We start from the raw sequence: 14470 nt of genomic DNA, 5'->3' as shown, positions 1-14470 counted from the left end.
TAGAAACCAGAAAAAATTTGCTACTGGGGCTCTTGACTTGCCTACAAAAATGTTTGAAAACCATGACTCATTTTCCTACCACTTCACAATTAAACACTAATTTATGTTTGTCTGCCACATTAAAATGTCCTTGAGCATATTTAGGTAATTTGCTAAAATGTGGAAACAGACACATTACTGGAGCTCTGTCTGCATGCAAATCAAATACCTGGTCACACACACTAACCAACCTGCAACATATTTAAACTCCATCACTCATCTTTCACATTCAGAACCAAAACACAGTCCTGGATTTGCTTTATAAATGATTTAGGAAGTAATTGCTGCTAATATATTCTGCCCTTGAGCACACTGCCTGCCAGTTATCATGCAAATGGAGTTAGCCGAGCCTAGCTTTGGGAGATTGGTTCAGTTTCATGGCGGCAGTACATTTGTCTTTGTAGAGCTCCAGTCCTATAATATTTATGCATGTTTAAACTGCCTGTAGGTCTGCCTGTGTCACTATGAGTGTGTTAAATGGTGACAAGCCTCTCTGGGTCCCTGCTGCTGCCTCTGTGGGTGTGTGTTGTGCATTCATTCACCTGGCCCATTGTAGTGTTTTATAGATTGAAGTCATTTTATCTCACATGCAGTACTTCTAAAAATGAATTAGTTTTTTACCTCAGAATGGTCATGCTTGGGTTCCTGGTCATAGGTACTGTAATGTTAACAAATATTTTCCCCCTTGGAGAATTGTCCTATTTTTGTTTTTATTTCTCACACTTAAGTTATTCCTTAAACCTAATAACTAGTTGTGTCGCCAATCAAGTGTTTGCAATAACTGGCAATGAGGCTCTTATATGAATGTGGAGGCTTTTTGGCCCACTTATCTTTGCTGAATTATTTTAATTCCTCCACAAAGGAAGCTTTTCAGGCATTAACAACCTGTTCAAGGTCATGTCACAGCATCTCGGTCTGGACTTTGACTAGGCCATCTCAAACTTTTTTTTAATCCATTCAGAGGTTTACTTGCTGGTGTGCTTTTGATCATTGTCCTGATCCATAGCCCAAGTGTGCTTGAGCTTAAGGTCACAAACTGATGATCATACAGTTTTGTCGGGTAGAGAGCAGAATTCATGGTTCCATCAGTTAAGACAAGCTATCCAAGTTCTTCAACAGGAAAGCAAACCAGACCATTACGCTACCAACACTATGCTTGACTGTCAGTTTCCTTTTTTTCTGAAATTCGGTCAGCTTTACACTAGATCAGTGACCCTAACTGAGGCCTGTGGTGTGTTAGGTATTGGCCTGGGTTCTTGTGTGACATCCTAGAAGAGTCATTGATGTGCTCCTGGAATAAGTTTGGTAGGCCTGCCATTACTAGAAAGGTTCACCACTGTTCCATGTTTTCTCCATTTGTGGATAAGGGCTCAGAGTGCTTCACTGGGGTCTTAAAGCCCTAGAGGTAACTTTGTCACCCATTCCAGACAATACTTGCTACAAGTTTTGAAACTTAGTATTTTTGTGTTTGTATTTGTTCTTTTATCAGTGTACAGCACTTTGGTCAACGGTGTTGTTTTTAGAGTGCTGTACAAATAAAGTTGTATTGCATAGTTGTTCGGCATAAGTTTCAGTGACATTGTTTCTCATGAGTCTTGAATTGTTTTAGATCGGGGCATGATGTGGTGCTTTTAGAGATCTTTATGTTCAGTCAGGTACTATTAAGGTACTATTAAGGTTTTTTTTAATGATATTACAAGCCTTCTCTACATAGGGCCAGATTGGTACAGATAGCTTCTTTTTCTGTAAACTGCATTTTGTATTTACCTTGGTTGTCTAATAATACAATTGGTTTGACAATCTGAACCACTGTGGCAAGAAAACAAAGACTGAAGAAAGCTGTACAGGGGAACTACTTTTTAAGAGAACTGCAGATGTATTTAATGAATGTGTTCTTTGCTTTGATCAGCTGGTGACTCTCAGATAGATGTAGCCTTGGTTGGTCAGCCAAGGTACACCAGCCTGATTCCAATTAAAGCACATCTGTGTGTACATTGCATGCATGTGTTTATTGCTGTGTCCAGCTTGTTGACTTAATCCTGGGATCATCCCCCATTCATCCTCTCGTCCTTCTCACTTACAGCCCTAATCCTGTCATCCATCAGCCTTTTTCTCAACCAGCTCTTTATCCATTTATCTCCCTATCCTGTTATCTCTTGGTCACATCCACTGCACCCAGACTGTAGTCCAGCTAGCCTTTTTTACCCCCTCTACCCTTCCAGCACCACTTATCTTTCCCTTCCCTCTCATCCCTTCATCTCTCTGGACCCAGTTTCTAGCCAGACTCAGCAGATGTCTGAATGCTTGGCATCAGGGCTTTTTTTTCCCCCGCAGAGTTCAGTCCCTCCCATATGAAAATGCAGTGCAAGGAACTGCACTCCCATCTCTGCAAATTAAGCGCCTCCTAACAATGCAGTGTTGGAAAGTGGCGGAACTGAGCCAGAAGGGGGGAAAAAAGGCGCAATGCAGCGAAATACAGATTCTCGTTAGGCTTGAAGCACCAGGTTCTGGAATTGGAGCTCAGTTGGACAGCTGCAGGAGAGAGATGATGATCTAGGAGCCTACACACGCAACTAGCTACTTTTCTGGCCTACCTACCACTGCTTATTACAGCTGACAGCCTGCCATGCAATAAATAAATCATCCAAAAAAGCTGCAATGCAGTGGGGGTCGCATTCTGTACTTTCAGGCAGCCAGCGTGTGGATTGAAGGCATCATCTTCTTCCTTTCATGTTTCTTCTCCCTGCAGAGGCTTGAAGACTCACCAAAAACAGCTGTCTGACTCCATCCGGAGACAGGGTTAGTTGGCTACATGGAGGGATGGATGCTTTGTTGGATAGGAGGCACTGAGTCCGAAAAGGAGGGAACGATTTTAAAAGAGGGGCGGGAACAAGAGGAAGCAAGGGGGTAGCAGCAAGACGTGAATGACATTCTCGAAGCAAAGAGGAGGAGAGAAGAGACTCAGGCTGGCAGGAGGAGAGAGACGAATAGGCCCAAGGGGGATCAGAGCGGTCGGGCCGAGTCAAGTAGAAGAGGTTGAGAGTGACAGACAGACGGAGCTTGTGTGCCGGAGAAGTGGGAAGAGGGGGGACGCCATCTAAGTGAGGGGGGGGGGTACAAGGGAGAGTTTGAACGTCTGAGACAGACGTGGACTGAAGCCATCTTTAGCTCATGGTCCTGGGGCACAGGCGCAGGAGAGGTGGAGGAATACGAGGAGGACAAGAGACACAAAGGGAAGGAGAGGGGGAAAGTACTGGGATAGTGGAGAGCTGGTCAGCAGTTGTTCCTCTAGATCAGACAATGATGGGGCTGTACTACCCAGCTCTGCTTCCGGTAAGTTCACTTCTTCAGCAGAGCGTGTTTTTAAAAACTACCTCGTGCATGTGTCCGTTGATGTAAGGCAGAGTTGCAGAAACTATACCAGTTATTTCTTATGAGTTTAGTTTGGCCTTATGTGAGTAATTGGTGTGCTGTTTATGGTACTGCCCTGTTCTGCTTTGCTTTGTCTTGGCCCAGGTGAGGCCTTTGTCAGATAGTTGGCAGACTTTCAGACCAGCAGCAGGGCTTGTCCCAGCAGCTCTGCTGTTCTCTCCTTGTATAACACTCTGCAACCAATATTTGCCGATTGTATTGCTTGTTTTGTTGAAGTTCAAAATGCAGTAATTACAATTTTGTGGCCGATGGTCCTGATTTCATTGATCTGTCTTTAAAGATTTTAACTGATTCAGATTTTTCTTTATGAAATATAATATGGGCAGCTATACAAATAGTATTACATATATATATTATGAGCGGAGGCCATTTCACATGGCTGTCTGAAAGAGCAGTCACAGTAAAACAGTATTGCTATTTTTAAAATACACACAAAGTGATTAAGGAGTTGATATTTCAAACTGCGTATGGCATCATATATTACCGATTAGTGCAGCCAGTGCAGTTGGCATTGCTGAAACGGAGACCTTTCTTTATATATGCTTTCCTTTTCCTAACTCTGAGATTTCCAAGAGACATTTTCACAACCCAGCTTGACGCGGTCGTCCTTGGTTCGATTCCCGGTATAACTATGAAAGACATAAAATGGAGCAACTTTGGAGTGTATTCAGACTTCATGTTAGCTGCTGATAGTCTTGCTCTCACATTCTCTGACAGCCAGAAAGAACTGCAGACAATGTCTTGGCATGTTGTAAGACGAGCTTAGTTTGAACAGCTTCTGCCTGTGTCTTCTGGCTTCCCCTCATTGATACTGAAAATAGATAAAATTGAGTTATCTTCCCTTAGGAGTGGCATTCACTCTGAAGAGTCATGTTCTTAGCGCCACCTGTTAGCAGCTGGGATGGGATTCTCTAATTGGAAAACTTGTGAGTTTCACCACCGATCAAGCTGGCCAGATCCATTCATCGATTAAGTTCTTGGTGCATTTTAAATCTTTGCTGATGGTTGTTTTATTATAATATAGATTATTTTCTTGTTGTGTTACTCCAGCAGAGGCAAAGGACAGGCAAAAACTGTATTTGCATTACGCTTGCTGAGTAAAACCTTTCACTAAAAACTTAAAATCCTAATTTACAATACAGTTTATGTTAGGTACTAGGGGTGTTTTTAGCATACGGTGGGTGTGTCTGTGCTACTTTAGCTAAGAGACAGCCTGAGGATGAGAACTGCTCTCTGGCTCTGTTCTAGCACGTCCTGCTCTCTGCTCGTGGTTCCCTCTGAGCCCGAAGGCGGCTGTTGGGAGCGGATCGAGATCATAAAGAGGAGAATGCACACAGACGCGAGGTAGCAACTGCTAAAATCTCATGTGTAGACATGCACATTTACATTTGATACTGCAGTCTTTCTACAGGATAGCTGCACACAGTGTCACGTTATGATTCATACGCATGTGTTTGTGTGTGTGTGCCACATCATGTCATTTGGAGAGAGGATAGAGGCAAAGGCTTTGTCGAGCAGTTTTTACTGTTGTCATCCAAGCTGTTCATGCAGTTTAAACTTCATCTGTCCACTGGATTGAAAGAGGCAGGTGCTGAGGCAAACTTGTTTCTGTGCACAAAATCACCACTTTTTTTGTCTCTTTTACAAGTCTGAAACACACATTTTGTATGTTAACAAATATACAAGAACACGTCAGATTTACATTATTAATCTGTTTGGTGTAGACATGCACCGATCTGTGATTTATGGTATATTGCTGATCTTGGGTTTTTGTAAAGCTTTGATCTGCTGATAATTTAAAAGTTTTTTTTTTTTAGGAACTATAATTCACACCTCTCAAAATGTATTTTGGCTGGCCTTCCTGTTGGGAGCGGTCATTAATTACTATTTATCACAGGAAGAAGTGACGTGAGAGAACATTTGAACCCTGGAGATAAATGTATTTGCCTGACAGTTAAGCCCACAATTATTCATAACCCTGGCAGATTTAGATTTGAAATAATCTTTTAATTTTACTAACAAATTATTTCTGATGAAAGTAAATTTAACATTTTAAGGTGGCAAATATATAAAGGGTTTGATTGGGGTAATGCCAATAAAGTAGCATGCACAGTGGTGCGCAAAACTAACCAAAAAGTTTGCTTTGCTAGCCCATATTTTGCTAACTAAAATATTATCTTTGCTAATGCTAAACCGCTCAACAGATTAAAAACATCAGCTGAAACTAGCACTGCTAACTGCCAGGGCGACTAACTTGAAGAATAACACTTCGTAACTGCAATAGAAAACTGCCAGCAGCTGCGTCACATAATGATACCTGCATGTTTACCTGCATAGTTATTTTAGTAGTGATAGTAAATATTTTGAACAGGCTTTAGCATCTTATATTAGCAATTTGTTCATACTGGTCTATTCTCACCTGTTAAATGTCACAATTTAAAGGCATCTCTTGTGGAGAAGCAATCGTCTCTCCTTTTTCTTCTGCCCTTTGTTGTTTTCCCTGTTTTACTTTCAATTTTCCTGCAAACATGTGCATCTTGAAGCTACAAACATTATTCATCTTCAACAAGAATGACGCCAAATAGAGGATATAACTCGTAACGAGGGATGGATGGGTTGTTCCGTGCGGGAATGCACTGTGAAGGTGACACTCCACCAGCCACATCTTTCCTCTGCAAAATTTATCTCACCGCTTTCTATTTTTGGTAGCCTATCTCTCTAGAATGTTGTAGATAAGTTATTTAGAGTACAGGAGTAACTGAGTTTGTCTGTGTAAGATTTAGGACACTGTTCTACAGTTATATTTTAGGTTTAAATAAGGAGGAAAGAGAACATTTTTTGATTCGCCTCTCCTTAAGAGAAGGTTGAATCCATCAGACTTTACTCGATGATCTTTGTCTGAAAGTCTGAAAACGTATATCTGGATAAATACGGAAAGCATGGAAAAATATCTGTCTTCCTAACTTTATTCAAAATCTCACTCATTCCATTCCACATTTATCCATCTGTCCATTTACACCTCCATCCATCCTTCCATTTATGCATCCATCTTTTTATCAATCTGTTAATTCATTTGTCCATCTATTTATTTGATTGTCCATCCATCCGTCCGTCCGTACAGGCATCTGGACAGCCGTTCTTCTGTTTGTCCTTCCTCTCTCCCATCGTCCTTCTGTCCAATAATTAAAGCATGACTACTGTAGAAATATCTACCATATATGTATATCTTTTTTTAGTGTTCACAAAAAATTGATTGAAAGTTTGCATGAAAAATTTATAGAAATTCTCTCCTCTTATCAGGCTTGTGGCTGTAACTTTGTGCACACGCCCATATCTGCTGGGCTGTAATGGCTACCTGCCCTGCTGTCAGCACATATCAGGCTGATGCCAGCAAACACAAACTGCAGGTAGCACATGAATTAGACAGCACTGCTCTGAAGGCTGAACCTGAATGTTCATATTTTGGTAGTGACCATCTAAAGGCGGATGTGCCTGACTTCCAACTTTTTAGTATAGTTAATATTTTAAATTTTTACGAGTACATCTAAAACTACCAGACTGAGCTCATTTTCATTGGAAAAATTAGAAAATAAATGTAAATACTTCTGTCATGGAGATTGGGATTTTTGTTGTAGCCATATGATCCAACTGTGCTGCACATTTATCAAAGCAATAAGTTGGTTTAGTCAGGGATTTAATAAGGAGCACTTTAATGCTTAGCCACATTATCTACTGCACTGGACAGAACCACAGGGTGGGAATAATGGTATTTGTACTTTATAACCCTTAGAGAAAGTTCCAGACTAAAGTAAAGCCAGTTAAAACTGAGCTCTCTGTACAGCTGGCCTAATGTACTGTGTGAAGCCACTCCACCTCAGAGTTAACTGTTTCCTCACCGCCCCTAAAGCTGCAAAGATATTGTCTGACACTAATGCTGCTCTAAGTGTCCGCTGCCTCGGGCTCCGAGGCCGTATGCAGTTGGGGTGAGGTGTGAACGTCCTCCACATGACACCTCACAGCGCGCATTCATGATCGTACACAGGCTGAGCGCACATGATGTGGAACACAGATGCGAATGCAGTACAGCCTAGAATTGAATTGCAGATATCAGTTTTAGTGGTCCCTGATTTCTCTTTACGGACTATGATATAAGGAGATAAAGGAACAGCATTTTAGAATCTTTTTTGGTCATTATGTATATTAGGAGCAAAGGCGACGTCACACCAAGTATGACAGAGCAGTTGCTGTAAAATGTTTTTTTGCTGTTAAATTACAGACAAAATGATTACGAAGTTCTTATTTTGAGCTGTTTTTAGCATCTAATATTAGGTATTAGCACAGAAGGTGACGTTAGCCTTACTGAATCAGCAATCTGCATGGGTGTTTTCTGGAGAATGCAGACACCTACCTTGACTTTATATAAAATTCTGAACCCCTCCCAGTGTTTGCACAATTAACACAGACATTATGAACAAAAACTAAAAGCTAAAATGGATAAAAACAGCACGCATTTGCTGCACTGTTCAGCCTTCCTGTTACCTGCGTTAAGCCTCGCTCTTCCTCATAGCCTGAATGAACCGCGGACATGTCTCAACATGCTACAGGAAATGGTTTCCTTTTAAATAGCTTCTTACTTTAACTTCGTTCTTATTAGCATTACCTGTTCCAGATGTCTAATATATCAGGATTGCTGTAGATTGATTGATTTGATCGTTGACTCATTGTTTAATTGATTTATTCATTGATGAATTCATTTGCTCTTTTCATCCCTTCTTATCATTCCTTCTACAGTGTTTACCATGTTTAAAAATTGACATTTTCATGTTTGTATTGTTCAGAACATTTTTAAAATTTGCGAAGTAGGCTGGATTTTTCCATCCATCCAACAAGATAAATCCCATTTCTCTGACATGATACAGCTGTTTGCATGATAATAAAGAATAATGAAAAATAGCATGTAAAACTTTACATATATATATATATTTCAAATTAAATTGTTACATAATGTCATTTTTATGGTTAAATGTTAACATTTGTTTTGGTAGAAATGCGATAATCTAAATACTGCATAGCTGTATATTTTTGGCCTTTGTTGCCCAAGTTGGAATGAACAAAAGCCTGTCCCTCTCATTATGATAATGATGCTGACACTGATGATGATCAGAGCTGTCGATAAACATGCTACATGTGACAGATCTCAGCAGGCCTATAAAGCCACTGGCAATGACAGACAGCAGACTGTTTGTTTGAGTCATGAGATTGCAGTTGCATGGCAAAACGTCTCCGTTCCACCTGTCAGGTCACGCTTTCAGTTTTTTAACTCAACTGAAAGCTGAGGAAGTCCCACTAGCTACATAATGCATGTGTGTCAGATCATGAGAATCTGCAGGAGTTCTTTGGGGTCCAAGTGAGTTATTTGTTTTCACCAGAGGGAGAACACGAGGCTCGAATGAACAGTTCTAATAAGAACAATTATCGGTCTGCCGGGGCGACTGCAGCAGAGTGTAACCTGGAGGAAAACACAGCATGGCATAATGTACTACACTGTAAAGTGACCCCTCTGTAGCACATTAAAACCCTGACTCTGCATTTTCTAGTTTTCATTGTTCTGTGTATTGTAAGGAAAAATACCTTTTTTATGGCAGTGATCCCAGCTGTGCTATGCTGATTTAAAACTACACCTAATATGTTTTACAATGCCTTGCAAAAGTATTCATACCTCTTGGACTTCATGATTTGTCAAGAACACAAACTTCAATATGTGTTATAGGTATTTTATGTAGACTAAAACAAAAAAGTGCAAAGTAATGAAGTGTAAAATCTAAAAGTGTGTTGGGCATTTCTATTCAGCTCTCCTCCTCCTTAGGAAATGACCTCAGGCTTCATCAAATGGGATGAAGAGCATTAAGTGCCATGCATTTACACTCTTCATGCCATGATATCTTTAACCATTTGGAAAGACGCATAGATATAAAGTGAAATAGAACTTAGTTACCCAGACTCTAAAGCTTACAGAAGATATCATAATGATCAATGATCATAATGATGTCTTGGTTGATCAAAACCGATATCTTCATTGCCGTTATTTAGAAAAGCATTACCACAGCTTGATGCTCCCAAAACCATGTTTCACTATGGGAATGGTGTGTTTAGGGGGATTTGGAGTATTAGATTATTGCCAAATTTTGTGTTTTGCATGTAGGGCAAAACATTTACATTGGATCTTCCCTTAGTCGAACACCTGCTCCGATCAGACCAAAAGGGTGAATATAAATACACACCACACTCTTCAGATTTTTTTTAATTTGGAAAACATTTTGAAAACAATGTCTTTTTCTTTCATGTCACAAATATACACTCTATAGTATTGGTCTCTTCCAGTATACAAAAAGGAAAATACATTGAAATTTGTGGTTTAAACACAACAAAGTTCAAAGGGTATGAATACTTTAGCATGGCATTGCAAATCCAAATATTCACCGATGCGTCTTAATAATAAAATCGGCCAATTTTGAATGGACCAAAGCCAGGAGTTAGAGGCGGGGGGATTTCCATACTTACATGACCATGTAAGGAGAAAGGCTGTGTCTTCTCCACAGTTCAGACTAGGATTAAAGCAACCTCAATGGTGTGTGGTGGTGGTTTAAAGAAGAAATTTAACGGATGGGGCTGGTTGTTAGGAAGGTGGGAGATGAAGGTAAGCACTACTTACTAGAACCACAGGGAAAGAAAAGGGATGGTTTGCAGCAGTAGGGGAACCTATAAGTAGAGCAGCTCTTTCTGCAGCGAGACAACTTTGCAGACACTTAGACAAATGATCATGAATTGGTTTGATTGATGAGCTTCAGTAGCTTCACTACGTGGCTGTCAGTTCTGTCCGCGAGGCTCATTTGTGCTTTCCTCGGAGAGTTGGAGGCTACAGTCGGAGACGCTGGCATGATAAGCTTGAAAGGAGCCTCCCCTCCCCCTCACTTCTTTTGGGTGTATGGAAAACCATATGGTGTTGCAGGTAGCTCAGCTGCTGCAGATTTCTCTGGGTGCATGAGTTCAGTGCTCTAATGAATAAGCCTTCCTCCCACTGTGTTTTTTTTTATTAGGGTTGTGTCGTGACCTTCTCTGTCACTTCTGCTCAGCTTGATTTCCGTGCCGTTTCAACTTGAAGCCTGGTCTGTTTAAATCATATCTCAGAGTGTCAGAATTCACTGTGGAAAGTTTTCAGGCCAGCTCTAACGTAATTTGAATTCCTCATAATTTCCTCTACGACGCCACTCCTAGGCCTCATTTTTATTTTCCCATCATCTCTTTATTTTCCATTTCCCTCCTTCCTCTGCTTGACTAAATAATCCTGCCATATAGGAGTGAGCAGCTCCATTGTATGGAGGACCAGATCTGCCAATTAGGAATAATTTCTTAAATAAATCAGTAGCTTAATAAATGAATTACTTGCCTGATAAATAGTTTAGCTGATAAATTAATGTGGCATTAAACTCAACAACAAAAAGGAAAGAATCTATTCAATAACTCACCATTTTAATCTTTAGCTGTTATGTGTCTGTCATTATTTTCATTTTATTTTTTAACACCTCTCTATTTTTGCTTTAATTTTTGACAGATGTGAATTTATATATAATTTTCCCAGCCCAGGAAGGATGACTCCTTCCTGGTCCCTCCTTTATTTGTTACTGTACACTTCTATCAGTCTCATTTCTGTTGGTCAGAAGCAAGACAGTCGGCTGTTTGGAAAGTTGGAAAGTCACGGCATGGAAACTAGGATCACTGCTCATTACTGTTATTAAGATGTAGCTGCTGGCTGGCCTTAACTATTCAAGCAGCGAATATGAGCTTCATAGAATTCAAATTTTCCTCCAGAATTAATATATTAGCAGCATAAATGTTGTTTTTTCGCTTTAATTAACACCAGGTAGATCATGTTTTACAGTTTTGTTTGAAATCTTTTTGTTAATTTAGTAAAACTGGAGTGTTTTTTTTTTTTACTCAAGGGTAATAGGCACCCCTCAAATTTGGCCAATATAAACACAAAAACCCTGCAGTAAAACATGGTGGTGGCATCATCATGACATGGGGATGCTTTTCTTCAGCAGGGACAGTGAAGAGGGTCAGAGTGATGGGAAGGTTGATACAGCTAAATAACAGGGCAATCCTGGAAGACAACTTGCTAGAGACTGCAGAAGACTTGAGACTGGGGTAGAGGTCCATGGTCCTGCAGGACAACGGCCCAAAACAGATCAAAATATACTAGTGGTTTAGTATGACCCAGCAGGTCTGGACCTAATTCCAACTGGGAATCTGTGGCAAGACTTACAACTTGATGATCAGAGACAGACTCCATCCAGTCTGACTGAACTTGAGCAGTTCTGCAACGAGGAAAATTTCGGTCCAGCTGTAGAAAGCTGGCAGCCCCAGAAGTCTTGTAGCTGGAACCACAACAAAAGATTCTTCTGCAAATTATTGAGTATGCGTCCTTTCCACTTCACAATCATAAGCTACTTTCTGGTTGAATTTTCTAATAAGGTCCCAACAAGGGGTGTTTAGATATATTCAAGACAGTGAAGATATTTAACCCCGCACTACTGAATCAGTCTCAGAATAAAACTAGATAATCAAGAGTTAAGATTGCAGCATTCAGTCAATAACGTCTTTTCTCCCTGCACTCCGCCTCCTGCATTTGCTGCTCGATATTTCATTCATCCTGTTTTCCTTCCTTCTGCCCAGCACCCAGTGTCCTGAAAGAAATGAACCCCTGAGCTGGGCTATGCCTGTAAGACACACCCTTTGGTGGCTTCATACAGGTCACTGCATGTTCATGGGCTCACATGCCTTAACAAGTGCACACATCCAGGGAAGGCAGAAACCTAACCAGTGAATTTCTGTTGCTTTTATCTCTTTAAACAGATTTGTTGGTTCCTTTTCTGTCGATAGGTGACATTAAACTTGTACTCGGCCTTGGCACAATAGGAATGGCAGCACATGAGTTTTCCAGTGCTTTCTATCTCTTCCTCGCCTGGATTGTGCAACATCCGCTATCTGCCAGGCTCAGTCCCCAGAAGCTGTCTGTGCTGCAATGGGCCTTTCAGCCTGTTTCAGTTGCCTGTTATACTGCCCATCGCTGCAGCAGAGCAGTGAGCTGTCAAGCTATATGATTAGAGGAAGAGCCCATTCACGTTGCGGCATCTTAGTAACTCCGGCTAATTAAAAAGGCTGTCTGGAGACAGAGTGTCTCTGGGCGTCAGCCAGCCCAGGTTCAGCTCACGGCAGAGGGCCAACCACCGAGTCACGTCATTACCATGGGATCATCCAGAATGGTACAAAATCTGATTCTGGATATATTAATTGAACACATCATATTTATTATGTTCATTTTCAATGATTACTCAGCTAAAAATTATATTTATAATAAGATGTATAATTTAAACGCATTTGAGATCCACTCAGTGTCAGCATTTTGCATAAGTTTTGCTTGCCTGTTATTACTGAGTTCACACGACAGTACATGTTAGCTGCATCCCCATTAAAGCCTCACTCATTTACATTTTGACTGTTTTGTAGTGATTTTTCTTGTATGAATGGCACCCTTGGTGAGTCCCTTTTACAGCCACCTCACTGTAAAGTCATAGCAATCCAGCAATATATATAATGTTGCAGTATTAAAAAATGTATAATATAAATTGACCAACTATAAAATGTAATTTAAAGCATCTGCGATCAGTTGTGAATAATTCAAGCCAGGGTTTTGACCATTGTCTATGTTGTGCTGTTCATGTTTGTCTCAGCCTAAGGTGGTCTGAAGGCAATAGAAAGGCTATTTTATGTTTTACAAAGGATGCTTTAGAAATATCCCGACTAGTCTAGACTAGTGTAAAATCTTGATAAGGGGTGGGCATTTATCATATCATTTATTGTTATTGTGAAAATATTTCTTATCATGATAAGAATTTTGATTATTGTAACAACAAAAATTCTAAATAATGATTTAAAACTCCCAAAAACTAGCTGTATTGTCGAAATTTTTATTTTCACAATTTTCTCCACTGTTTGTTTCATGAGAGCATCAATAAATATCAATAAATTCAAGAAAATGATTAAATGCAGTTACTGTGAGCACTGGTGTCCTCATGAAGCCTGTTTAAAAATTGGTATAGTTTTTAAGAGCAGCACTTGTGTTTGTAAGGGGCTATGATTGCTCTAACATGCAGTTACAGCCACACGGTTCCCTAAAAAAGACTGAAAAGAAATTGTAAATAGTTTTTATTATCACTTTTATCATCAGCACAATAAATACCACAAAATACCATGATAAAATATTACGTTCATATCGCCCACCCCTTATCTTGATCACTGGTCAAATTCCAGCCCTTGCTTCCTTAAACACAAAAATGGCCCTTTCATTTAGCACTGAATTGTTTCTTACCACCACACCAACTTTGTATACAGTAATATTTGCTTTCAGTGCCACCGCCATACCATGCCCCACCTTGGGCAGAAAGCCATATTTAAACACTCCCACTGCCGTTATCAGACAGTAAAATCAGAAGAAAAGCAGCTTATTAAGACCACATATTGAACAGAAAGTTTGATGCTGTCTGGTGGAAATGACACTTTGGTTAAAGATAGCTGTATTTACGTCTTAAGCTATCTGCTCACCAGTTTAAGAAAAAGAAAACAACATCAACCTATATGTCTATTTTTGTCATGTCCTGTCCAATTTGCTGCCTTAACCAGATGTAGTTTGTCAAGCGATTTCCCCCCACACTGCATGGCAACCATACCCACCATACTGTTTGTCTCAGCTGGCAGGGCAGAGCACAAAATGGGAATAAAGGATCAAAATGCATGGCTGACTGCTCTGAAGTCAAGTTTCTTTCTCCTGTGGATAAAAGACTGTTTGCTCATAAAGTTGCTATATTTACCACTATGATTGTATAACACAGTGTTGAACCTTTACTGATAAAAAGAGTTTCGGTTTATCTGGTTTGAAAAG

At 40.2% G+C, this 14470-nt stretch overlaps 1 protein-coding gene across 6 annotated transcripts in view; it reads left to right on the top strand.

The window, feature by feature from the left end:
* The window catches only part of LOC124864196 (RNA binding protein fox-1 homolog 2-like), a 67259-nt gene that overhangs the window by 17212 nt on the left and 35577 nt on the right, over positions 1-14470 (top strand). The window contains exon 1 of one of the 6 annotated variants that reach the window (XM_047358864.1): positions 3175-3372. The exons of the other annotated variants lie outside the window; for them this stretch is intronic. Coding sequence (XP_047214820.1) covers positions 3211-3372 — 162 coding nt within the window. The 5' untranslated portion in view covers positions 3175-3210. Of the gene's footprint in view, positions 1-3174; positions 3373-14470 lie in introns of those variants that run through there. 6 annotated transcript variants of the gene reach the window in all.

Source organism: Girardinichthys multiradiatus, chromosome Y (assembly GCF_021462225.1).
Source record: "Girardinichthys multiradiatus isolate DD_20200921_A chromosome Y, DD_fGirMul_XY1, whole genome shotgun sequence".
NCBI lineage: Eukaryota > Metazoa > Chordata > Actinopteri > Cyprinodontiformes > Goodeidae > Girardinichthys > Girardinichthys multiradiatus.
The sequence above is the reverse complement of the archived record's forward strand: the minus strand, read 5'-3'. Positions and strand labels throughout refer to the sequence as shown.